The 12,265-nt window shown below is 40.6% G+C and overlaps 1 protein-coding gene across 1 annotated transcript; it reads left to right on the top strand.

Moving 5' to 3' along the window:
- Positions 1 to 1,222: 1,222 nt before the first annotated feature.
- Positions 1,223 to 11,909, top strand: LOC137795896 (myosin heavy chain, fast skeletal muscle). The gene is made up of 39 exons (XM_068593450.1): positions 1,223 to 1,429; positions 1,753 to 1,896; positions 1,981 to 2,137; positions 2,417 to 2,444; positions 2,663 to 2,777; positions 2,902 to 2,994; positions 3,075 to 3,138; positions 3,229 to 3,327; positions 3,413 to 3,516; positions 3,629 to 3,767; positions 3,866 to 3,984; positions 4,095 to 4,244; positions 4,343 to 4,513; positions 4,602 to 4,908; positions 5,005 to 5,075; positions 5,159 to 5,246; positions 5,391 to 5,508; positions 5,591 to 5,714; positions 5,804 to 5,940; positions 6,044 to 6,299; positions 6,394 to 6,636; positions 6,738 to 6,914; positions 7,258 to 7,403; positions 7,497 to 7,587; positions 7,672 to 8,061; positions 8,144 to 8,270; positions 8,509 to 8,627; positions 8,722 to 8,918; positions 9,006 to 9,189; positions 9,272 to 9,437; positions 9,572 to 9,696; positions 9,865 to 10,173; positions 10,268 to 10,471; positions 10,552 to 10,677; positions 10,782 to 10,952; positions 11,034 to 11,138; positions 11,224 to 11,319; positions 11,422 to 11,553; positions 11,804 to 11,909. Exons 1-39 carry the CDS (start codon positions 1,223 to 1,225, stop codon positions 11,822 to 11,824), a joined length of 5,820 nt encoding a protein of 1,939 aa, XP_068449551.1. The 3' UTR covers positions 11,825 to 11,909.
- The last annotated feature ends 356 nt before the right edge of the window (positions 11,910 to 12,265 follow it).

Raw genomic sequence — 12,265 nt, 5'->3', positions numbered from 1 at the left:
TTAAAAGTTTAACATGAGACATCTCGACATATGCTGTAGCCCCAGAGGACATGGTGGTTTTTAATTCAAACAAATTAGTCTGATTAATATTCATGTCAATGAAAGAGCATCACATCATCATCCTGTTCATTTATGTTTAAGTCAGGTTCCTCAGGTAATGACACACCAATAATACAATGTTTAAAGTGTATACACTGAATAACCACAATCATTCAAAAGAATAGTCTGTATACATACTTCTCATTTGAAATCTTATCCCTTGCCTCTTCAAACCAGGAAAAGTGAAAGTGACAGGCGTTTAATCTGTGATAAACTGTAAGGGTCATTCATTGACAAAAGATGCTAGAGGTCAGATTAGATGCAAAAAATACTCAAGCATGAGAGCATAAAAGTACATGACCAAATAAAGCAGGACATGTCTGCTGAGTGAACACTGATCTCTATATAAGAGGGAGGCTGGACGCGCCCAAGGACTGACAAACGCCCAAGGTGAGTGTGTGACAGTCTTTTATTAGCAGGAAGAAAAGCAGCAGCTTAATGAACAATGCAGAGCATGAACACCACAAAGTGAATACTGTCTTGTTTGTGCCAGGACTTCAGTGAGAGTAAGTCCATGTTTAATATGAAATTGTTAAATTGATGTTACTAATTTACATAATTTGTGTCTTTCTCCAGAACCTTCATCAGTCCATCACTACTATTCATCTGAAGGGGAGGGAAGAAGGTGATTTATTTTACTGTTTCATTTTGTTTAAGAACATTTTTCATCATTCTACATGTGGTCCTAACTGTCTTAATCTTAATCTTGTGTGGACTTGGTACCAAATTAATTAACATATTTATTTTTAGTATGTGTCTGGATAATTAGAAATAAGAAAGACGTTGTACCTTTTACCTTACACCAAAGTGTCTAGTGCATCTAGTAACAAGTCATGGCAACAACATAGATGGTATGTTATACAGTGAATGGAAAATGTAACAGCAATGTTACCCTGTAGTTACAAACTGTGAACTGCTTTTATGCTTAACTTTTCCATTAAGCATGAAACATAAATAAGTAAAGCTATGGCATTGTCCATTTTTTCTGTTCGTCACTTGAGTATATCATTCAAAAAAGTTAACAGCTTTGTTCATTAGTAAAATACCCCCATGAGAAGAAAGGCTGATGACTGACGTACAAGACTGCTGTCCTGTTTTTACATACTTGCAGGAAGGAGTCACCATGAGTACGGACGCTGAAATGCAGTGTTTTGGCCCGGCGGCCCTTTATCTCCGGAAATCTGAAAGGGAGAGAATTGAAGCTCAAAACACTCCCTTTGATGCTAAAACGGCATATTTTGTGACTGAGCCCGCTGAGATGTACCTCAAGGGGAAACTCACTAAGAGAGATGGGGGCAAAGCCACCGTGGAGCTTCTCGGTGGTGGAAAGGTGAGCGAGATGACAACAGGATAAAACAAACAGTCAAACAGTTTTAATTTCAAAAATAAACTGTCAAGAGTGACTGTGTGCCGTTTTATATTTGGTATTCATTGAAATACCAGTGCATAAAGGTCTTGTGAGAGAACTAATGATGTACTAAACTATGTTTATCTGTAATAAACCCAAAAGATAAAAGGTGAAAATATTTTAAACTGATATTTCTTAGTGGTTCTATGATTCCTCTGACTGCAATACAAATAATAATGAATACTGACCCGCTTGCTCTCCACTGTAAAAACTGAAGTCCTGTGTTGTTGCTGTCCTTGTTACAGACTCTCACTGTAAAAGACACTGAGATCTTCCCCATGAACCCTCCAAAGTACGACAAGATTGAGGACATGGCCATGATGACCCACCTCAGTGAGCCGTCTGTGCTGTATAACCTCAAAGAGCGATATGCAGCATGGATGATCTACGTGAGTGTTGACCTCGTCATCACATCACGAGACCAAACGATCACTAAAGGAAGACCTCAGTAAAAATCCTCTCTGTCTTCACAGACCTACTCGGGGCTGTTCTGCGTGACTGTGAACCCCTACAAGTGGCTCCCAGTGTACGATGCAGCAGTTGTGCAAGGATACAGAGGCAAAAAGAGGATTGAAGCTCCACCCCACATCTTCTCCATCTCTGATAACGCCTATCAGTTCATGCTCACTGGTGTGTGACAAGTGTTTTGAAACTTTGTATGTTTTAAATGAAAAATCGCACAAGAAGAAAGCAACTATTACAGTATATATAAAATGTTTTGAACTTCAAAACACGAATCTATTAAGCAATTATCAAACAGAAGCATTTTTTTTGTTTTGTTTTCAAAGCCTTGGAATAATGGGTTATTATAACTTCACATGATTGGTACATTTCTAGCAAATGTCAGAATAAATAAAATACAGTTATGGAAGTAATCTGAAAGTATGTAACTTTTGTTTTGTTTTACAGACCGGGATAACCAGTCCATCCTTATCACGTACGTCTTATAAATTGTTTGTTTAACAGAAAGTAATCCTGAAATTATTGTAACTCAATGTCGAAGAAAAGTTTCAGCAAACTATATATTATTTGACATAAACATACCACAACATAGACAGGATGCTTCATATCACAAGTTAAGTTTTTTTTCAAGGTTTGTTCAGTTTACCTTCAAAGAGATGTGTCTGGTGCTAATTCATCTTTTTTTGCTCTAAGTGGAGAATCTGGTGCAGGAAAGACTGTCAACACCAAAAGAGTCATTCAGTACTTTGCGACAATCGCAGTGGCTGGAGGAAAGAAAGCAGAGCCGCAGACCGCTGGAAAAATAAAGGTAAATGAATAAATCTGTTTCAGGAAAAGGTGTCAACAAAGCTGACACATAAATTGATTGTGATCGTCTTGAACTATCAGTGGATGAAGTATGAATGTTTCCATTAATTGCTTTCTGAATGAAGGGGTCGCTGGAGGATCAAATCATTGCAGCCAATCCCCTGCTGGAGGCATATGGTAATGCCAAGACTGTGAGGAATGACAACTCATCCCGCTTTGTAAGTGTACCTGATTCTTTTTGAACAATATCAGAATGCAATAAGTTATAATACTAATCTAAAGTCCTTTTTTTTAACAGGGTAAATTCATCAGAATCCATTTTGGAACAACTGGGAAGCTGGCCTCAGCCGACATTGAAACATGTGAGTGTAGAAACAATAAAGCAGATACTTCCGTTTGTTTTTGTTTAGTTCATTGAACAAAACTGACTGGTGTCTCACTGTGATCGACAGATCTACTGGAGAAGTCTCGAGTGACGTTCCAGCTGTCTGCAGAGAGGAGCTACCACATCTTCTATCAGCTCATGACAGGCCACAAACCTGAGCTGATAGGTGAGACTTTTTAGATTTTCAAAGACCAATTATTACCTGCTGTACGTGTGCTGACAAGAACTAACCAGAATGGCTTTTTTTTCAGAGGCTCTCCTCATCACCACCAATCCATTCGACTATCCCATGATTAGTCAAGGTGAAATCACTGTCAAGAGTATTGACGATGTTGAGGAGTTCATTGCCACTGATGTAAGAAAATCTACACGTCGAGACCCTCAAGAAATGTATTAATTTAGAAATGTTTTAATTATAGATCAGCAATATAGAGCATAACTTATTGCTTTTCTTTGAATACTCACAGACTGCCATCGACATCCTGGGCTTCAGTGCTGATGAAAAGGCCGGAATTTACAAGCTGACCGGCGCCGTGATGCATCACGGAGCGTTGAAGTTCAAGCAAAAACAGCGTGAAGAGCAGGCTGAGCCCGATGGCAATGAGGGTATGTTGCTTTTGAAAACAAGTGAAAAAGTATGAATTCAAACATTTAATAACCACTATAAAATTACCTCTTACCACTACATTTTTGCTTCTTTGCAGTCGCTGACAAAATTGCCTACCTCATGGGCTTGAACTCGGCTGATGTACTGAAGGCACTGTGCTACCCGAGGGTGAAAGTCGGAAATGAGTTTGTGACTAAGGGCCAGACTGTGCCTCAGGTAAAACTATTACATGCAGTCTTGTGAATCTTGACGCGATATTCTGTTTGACCCTTGAAACTTTGATTAATGATATTTTTTAAATCTATATTGTATCTGTAAAAATTCAGGTCAACAATTCCGTCAGTGCTCTCTGCAAGTCTGTCTATGAGAAGATGTTCTTGTGGATGGTCGTCAGAATTAATGAGATGCTGGATACCAAGCAGCCCAGACAGTTCTTCATCGGTGTCCTGGATATTGCTGGGTTTGAAATTTTTGACGTGAGTTTGTTTGACTGATTGATGCATACTCTTATGCATCTTCATTTAAAGCTGTCACGTAAGGTCTTTACTGACCTGTGATATGTTCATGTGTGCAGTACAACAGCTTGGAGCAGCTGTGCATCAACTTCACCAATGAAAAGCTGCAACAGTTTTTCAACCACCACATGTTTGTCCTGGAGCAAGAAGAGTACAAGAAAGAGGGGATTGAATGGGAGTTCATTGACTTTGGTATGGACTTGGCTGCCTGCATTGAGCTGATTGAGAAGGTGAGAGGCATGCTGAATATTCACAAACACAGAAAACTATTTGACGACTTGAAATCTTTTGTATTAAATAATCATTTCATCATAACAGCCAATGGGCATCTTCTCCATCCTTGAAGAGGAGTGTATGTTCCCCAAGGCATCAGACACCACCTTCAAGAACAAACTGTATGACCAGCATCTTGGTAAAACCAAGGCTTTTGAGAAGCCCAAACCTGCCAAAGGCAAAGCTGAGGCCCATTTCGCCCTGGTGCACTATGCTGGCACTGTTGACTACAACATCACTGGCTGGCTGGATAAGAACAAAGACCCCCTGAACGACTCAGTGGTTCAGCTCTACCAGAAGTCTTCAGTCAAACTGTTGGCTCACCTCTATTTAGCACATGCCGGATCAGAAGGTACATGCTGTTATCTGTCTTTATATTATGCAATATAAAATAATGCAAATGTATTTGTGTTAAATGGAATAATTTTATGTAATTGTCATTGCACAGCTGACAGTAGCTCAAAGAAAGGTGGCAAGAAGAAGGGTGGTTCTTTCCAGACAGTGTCTGCATTGTTCAGGGTAAGATATAAAAGAAGGACTCCCATACTTCATTGCACTAATTTAGAGCCTTTTGCCAATGAAATATCCTTTTAATTCTTCAGGAGAATTTGGGCAAGCTGATGACAAATTTGAGATGCACACATCCTCATTTTGTGCGCTGCCTGATTCCCAATGAATCAAAGACACCAGGTATGTGCGCTTTGTGTCAATGTTGACTAAATTGATACATTTATTGAAATTAGAGACAAAAGGCAACACAAATAACAATGTGTCATGGAATTTGACCATTTCTAGTACTACTATTAATTCATTACATATAATACATGATCATAGGTCTCATGGAGAACTTCCTGGTCATCCACCAGCTGAGGTGTAACGGTGTGCTGGAAGGCATCAGGATTTGCAGGAAAGGTTTCCCCAGCAGAATCCTCTACGGTGACTTCAAGCAGAGGTAGCGGAAATATGACATTGGCAGTCATTGAAAAATGGAAATCTCAAATTGTCATCTCACTGTAAAATATATTTACTTTCAGATACAAAGTATTGAATGCTAGTGTCATCCCTGAGGGACAATTCATTGACAACAAGAAAGCCTCAGAGAAGCTGCTAGGATCCATCGATGTGGACCAGACTCAGTACAAGTTTGGGCACACCAAGGTATAGAGGACTTGATTTAGGTAGAGGTATAACATTAACTATCATAAATAATGAATTACTTAAAGACAATTATAATCATTGACTCGCAGGTGTTCTTCAAAGCCGGTCTGCTGGGAACTCTGGAGGAGATGAGAGATGAGAAACTGGCTGAGCTGGTCACAATGACTCAGGCTCTCAGCAGAGGTTACCTCATGAGGAGAGAGTTTGTCAAGATGATGGAGCGCAGGTACTGTGTCTGTTATTGATGTTGTCTGAAAATGTAAAGCGTGTTGTAAAAGTCTGCAACTTTTTCACATTTTCTATTACATTTTCTTCTTTGTTATTGTCAGAGAGGCAATCTACTCCGTCCAGTACAACATTCGCTCATTCATGAATGTCAAAACATGGCCATGGATGAAGCTGTACTTCAAGATTAAACCTCTGCTGAAGAGTGCAGAAACTGAGAAAGAAATGGCCCAAATGAAAGAAGACTTTGGAAAGATGAAAGAGGATCTAGCAAAGGCTCTGGCTAAGAAGAAAGAACTGGAGGAGAAGATGGTTTCCCTGCTGCAGGAGAAGAATGACTTGCAGCTACAAATTCAGTCTGTACGTTGCAAAGAATGCGGGAATTGCTTTCTCTGAGATCCTGGTTTTAAAGTTAAATAAATATTATGTTAATGTTATGTCGTATCACATCTAGGAAGGTGAAACCCTCAGTGATGCAGAGGAAAGGTGTGAGGGGCTCATTAAATCAAAAATCCAGCTTGAGGCCAAACTCAAAGAGACGTCTGAGAGACTGGAGGATGAGGAGGAAATGAATGCTGAGCTGACTGCAAAGAAGAGGAAGCTGGAGGACGAGTGCTCCGAGTTGAAGAAAGACATTGATGACTTGGAGCTCACCCTGGCCAAAGTAGAAAAAGAGAAGCATGCCACTGAGAACAAGGTTGGTAACTCTTCCATGAGGTCCTAAAGTTGGCTCTTGTAAAATGCTTTCCCATACTTTAACAATATTGTTAAAGTAAATTAACAATATTGTGAATACAGGTTAAAAACCTGGTTGAGGAAATGGCATCTCAAGATGAGAGCATTGTCAAGTTGACCAAAGAGAAGAAAGCCCTCCAAGAGGCCCATCAGCAGACCCTTGATGATCTGCAGGCCGAGGAAGACAAAGTCAACAGTCTTACAAAGGCCAAAACCAAGCTGGAGCAGCAAGTGGACGATGTAAGTTATATCTGAAGTATAAAAAACAAAGTTTAACGTTTTTTTTAAATGATCTCAATCAAGGTTTGTTTGGGGACACCCTCGTTTAAAAGCACGGACAATATGACTGTGGTTTTATCGACAAATTTTGATTATCTGGTTATCTGTCACAGTTAATGCTTACTTAATACAACTTTGAGTTGCACATTGTAAGAAACATTAAAGTAAAACTATTATCATCTTGACACAATTGGGCTGGACTACATACAGCACTAAACTATACATCAACAAAGATGGAGTATGATTTTCTGAAAATATTAACAATTGTAACTTAAATTTGATGAAATATATTTTTCACGGACAGCTTGAAGGTTCCTTGGAGCAAGAGAAGAAACTCCGTATGGACCTTGAGCGAGCAAAAAGAAAGCTTGAAGGTGATCTAAAACTGGCACAAGAATCCATAATGGATCTGGAGAATGACAAGCAGCAGTCTGATGAGAAAATAAAGAAGTATGTATAACAAAACACCATCCTTCTACTTACGTTATTGAAGGCACTACTTACACGTAACTTAAATGCAACAATTTATTCTGTCCTGTGCAGGAAGGACTTTGAGATGAGCCAGATTCTCGGTAAGATTGAGGATGAGCAAACTCTTGGAATCCAACTCCAGAAAAAGATCAAGGAACTCCAGGTAACATTTTGAGTACTAGTCGGAGGTAACAGGAACATTCAACTATCAAATAAATGGTATTCACTTAAACTTTTTGTGCTTTAGGCTCGTATTGAGGAGCTGGAGGAGGAGATTGAGGCTGATCGGGCTGCTCGGGCCAAGGTGGAGAAGCAGAGGTCGGATCTTTCCAGGGAACTTGAGGAGATCAGCGAGCGGCTGGAAGAAGCTGGTGGAGCAACGTCTGTTCAGATCGAGATGAACAAGAAGCGTGAGGCCGAGTTCCAGAAACTGCGTCGTGATCTGGAAGAGTCCACGCTGCAGCACGAGGCCACGGCTGCAGCTCTCCGCAAGAAGCAGGCTGACAGTGTGGCGGAGCTGGGAGAACAGATTGATAACCTCCAGAGAGTCAAGCAGAAGCTGGAGAAAGAGAAAAGTGAATACAAGATGGAGATCGACGACCTCAGCAGCAATATGGAGTCCATTGCCAAATCAAAGGTGAGAAAAGTACATTTTCTTACAGAAAGCTAAATATAATGGTAATAGTTTCATAAATATATATATGTTTTATTTTTACCAGGCAAACCTTGAAAAAATGTGCAGGACATTAGAAGATCAGCTGAGTGAGCTCAAATCCAAGAATGATGAAAATGTTCGTCATCTGAACGACCTGAGTACACAGAAAGCAAGACTTCAAACTGAAAATGGTATAATTATGATAGTTTGGGGTGTTCAAAACTAAGCTCCTGTTGCATACATTACATTTTAAAGTGTTATATTGTCATATTTGTTGCAGATTGCACATAGCAGCACATGTCATGACCTCTAAACTTTCTAAATGTATCTCTGTTCAATATGATAGCCCAAGAGGAAAACCTTACTTTACATTATTACGTAAACTGTTATAATTTTTTTCTGATTAAGTTCAATAATATCTTTGATTAGGTGAATGTACGCGTCAGCTGGAGGAGAAAGAAGCTTTTGTTTCTCAGCTGACGAGAGCCAAGCAGGCGTACACTCAGCAGATTGAGGAGCTGAAGAGGCATATAGAGGAGGAAGTTAAGGTAAAAGTCTATGGAATCAGCAGAATTATTACAGAGAAAAGGGCCATCAGAAAATTGGTATCAAATATTAATGAGATGCTCCTTTGTTTTAAAGGCCAAGAACGCCCTGGCTCATGCTGTTCAGTCAGCGCGTCACGACTGCGACCTGCTCCGAGAGCAGTATGAGGAGGAGCAGGAGGCCAAATCTGAGCTGCAGAGGGCAATGTCAAAGGCCAACAGCGAGGTGGCTCAGTGGAGAGCCAAATACGAGACCGATGCCATCCAGCGCACTGAGGAGCTGGAGGAGGCGAAGTAAGGACCAGTCCTGAAATCACCCTGTTTCCACATGCACTGATTCAGTAAATCATCACAGATCCTGTTTACTGTATGGTTTAACAGGAAAAAGCTCGCCCAGCGTCTTCAGGATGCAGAAGAATCCATCGAGGCTGTGAATGCAAAGTGTGCTTCTCTGGAAAAGACAAAACAGAGACTGCAGGGTGAAGTGGAAGACATGATGATTGACGTGGAGAGAGCTAATGCTCTGGCTGCTAACCTCGACAAGAAGCAAAGGAACTTTGACAAGGTTAGATTTCTATCTTTGCCTTTTTGTTTAAATGAGTATAACTTGTCAATGACTGACACACATGGGTCTGTTTATGTTTCAGATACTTGCAGAGTGGAAGCAGAAGTATGAGGAAAGCCAGGCAGAGCTTGAGGGAGCTTTAAAAGAATCTCGTTCTCTCAGCACTGAGATGTTCAAGCTAAAAAACTCTTATGAAGAAGCTTTGGACCACCTGGAGACCTTGAAGAGAGAGAACAAGAACCTGCAACGTAAGATCATTATTATGTTTTCCCAAAAGAAATAAGAAGCAGCAAATCAATTTATCTAAAGTGTCTTTGTTAATTTATATTTTTTATACTGCTTCACTATCTAAAATGTATACTTTATGAATCTGCTCCAACAGAGGAGATCGCAGATTTGAGTGAACAACTTGGTGACTGCGGTAAAACGATTCATGAGCTCGAGAAGGGAAAGAAGACAGTGGAAATTGAGAAGTCAGAGATCCAGACTGCTCTGGAGGAGGCAGAGGTAAATATTAGCAGAGCTTTTGCGGAGCCTCTCAGACTCATCTTGTAAAGGTGTTGGATTTGACACAATGCTATTTCTCCCTCTTTGGGACTTGGCCTCCATTTCTATATTTTGAATGAAGTACCTGTTATGCGCACCAGTTGATAAAGTAAGCACACTTGTTCACAGGCTACCCTTGAGCATGAAGAATCCAAGATGATGCGCATTCAGCTTGAACTCACCCAAGTCAAGAGTGAAATTGACAGAAAACTTGCAGAGAAAGACGAGGAGATTGACCAGATCAAGAGGAACAGCCAGAGAGTGATTGAGTCCATGCAGAGCACTTTGGATGCTGAAGTCAGGAGCAGGAATGATGCCCTGAGAATCAAGAAGAAGATGGAGGGAGACCTCAACGAGATGGAGATTCAGCTGAGCCACGCCAACCGCCAGGCAGCTGAAGCCCAGAAACAGCTGAGAAACGTGCAGGCACAGTTTAAGGTACGTCCACAAAAGGATTTGTGGCTTAGCATCTTGCTTTGAAAACATCCTGAAAGTGTTTGCTGACATATCTTTTTAATGCTTTACAATTCAGGATGCCCAACTTCATCTTGATGACGCCATAAGAGGTCAGGAAGACATGAGGGAGCAGGTTGCCATGGTGGAGCGCAGGAACAACCTGATGGTGGCTGAGATCGAGGAGCTGAGAGCTGCACTGGAGCAGACGGACAGAAGCCGCAAAGTGGCTGAACAGGAGCTGGTTGATGCCAGCGAGCGTGTGGGACTGCTGCACTCTCAGGTATGCTCAAATGTTGACAAACAAGAATGTTCTACAATAGTTCAAGAAATGACAATTCATTTTAGCTTCTTTAATCATAGAATACCAGCCTCATCAACACCAAGAAGAAGTTGGAGGCTGACCTCATCCAGATCCAGGGTGAAGTGGAAGATGCTGTCCAGGAGGCAAGAAATGCTGAAGACAAGGCCAAGAAGGCCATCACTGATGTGAGTCAACCGTATGCATTTCTACGCAATTGAACACACTCTCGCAGTTGAAACATTAGAATGTAATAGGTTTATATCCAATAATATGAAAATCATCATTTCAGGCTGCCATGATGGCAGAAGAGCTGAAGAAGGAGCAGGACACCAGCTCTCATTTGGAGAGGATGAAGAAGAACCTGGAGGTGACAGTAAAGGACCTGCAGCATCGCCTTGATGAAGCTGAGAATCTGGCCATGAAGGGCGGCAAGAAGCAGCTCCAAAAACTGGAAGCTCGGGTAAAGACGAATGTGATCTGATATCAACTGTTTTTTTAATATATAGAATCTTGCCCTTCATGTACATCGTTTATATTTCAGGTACGTGAGCTTGAAGCTGAAGTTGAAGCCGAGCAGAGACGAGGAGCCGAGGCTATCAAAGGTGTTCGTAAATATGAAAGAAGAGTGAAGGAGCTCACCTATCAGGTAGGCAGTTGTTTTGCTCTGTAACGATTGGTATAATAGTCAGACAAAGATGCTAATAATACATTTCTATCATGAATTTCTGCAGACAGAAGAGGACAAGAAGAATGTTGTCAGACTGCAGGATCTGGTGGACAAGCTGCAGTTGAAAGTGAAGGCCTACAAGAGGCAGTCTGAGGAGGCTGTGAGTCATAAACTTATAGACCTGGAAAAAAAAAATACATTCACACTTTTATGTCAGTAATGATGATGGATGTTGACTCCAGAGTTGAATTTTTCCTCACAGGAAGAGCAGGCCAACACTCACCTGTCCAGGTACAGGAAGGTGCAGCATGAGATGGAGGAAGCTCAGGAGAGAGCTGACATCGCTGAGACTCAGGTCAACAAGTTGAGAGCAAAGAGTCGAGACATTGGAAGAGTAAGTGATACATAAAACTCAGGCAGTGAGCTGTTGTAAAAGTGAAAATGGTTATTGATAGTCTTACAGAAAAGCAGCATGATTAGTTTAATGAACTAATGTTTGAAATATTTCACATGCATGAGTATGCAGCTATTTCAATTTGGATTTGAAACGAAGCAAATTACACACATGTCACATGACAATATTTTCCACCCATAGGCGATACTGCCATTAACGATTTCTTCTCTTCTTTTTCTGTCAATTTCAGGGAAAGGAGGCTGAAGAATAAACTGCAACCTCTTTGAGAGACACAAATGAAAATCATAGAATATGCTTTTCATTAGACTGCTCTCACTATATATTGTAGATCTATATTAAATACATTCTGTTGAAAGTCTGCTGTCTTTACACTTTTCTTTGCACAACACAAAGATAAGCACGACTTGGTTTATGGAAGAGAAAATGGAAGAAGAACGGATTGTGTTTCTTGATTCACTTGAGCAAATGTAGTAGTAGTAGTAGTGGTAGTAGTGGTAGTAGTAGTAGTAGTGGTAGTAGTAGTAGTAGTAGTAGTAGTAGTAGCTAAAGTAGTAGTCACTCATTGTAAAACAAACATTAGGTTAGAACATAGTAGTGTCATTGGAGGGTTGAGTCTGAGTGTGTTGTCGCTCAGCCTAGGATTTCAAATTAAAATCACTTACTTAAAAACACAATAGCCATGTTTTGACAA

The sequence above is a fragment of the Clinocottus analis genome, unplaced genomic scaffold, assembly GCF_023055335.1.
Source record: "Clinocottus analis isolate CAN_PGR_092001 unplaced genomic scaffold, fCliAna1.0.p SCAF_3, whole genome shotgun sequence".
In the NCBI taxonomy this organism is placed as follows: domain Eukaryota; kingdom Metazoa; phylum Chordata; class Actinopteri; order Perciformes; family Cottidae; genus Clinocottus; species Clinocottus analis.
Note: the sequence above shows the minus strand (reverse complement) of the source record. Positions and strands in the feature narration are given on the sequence as shown.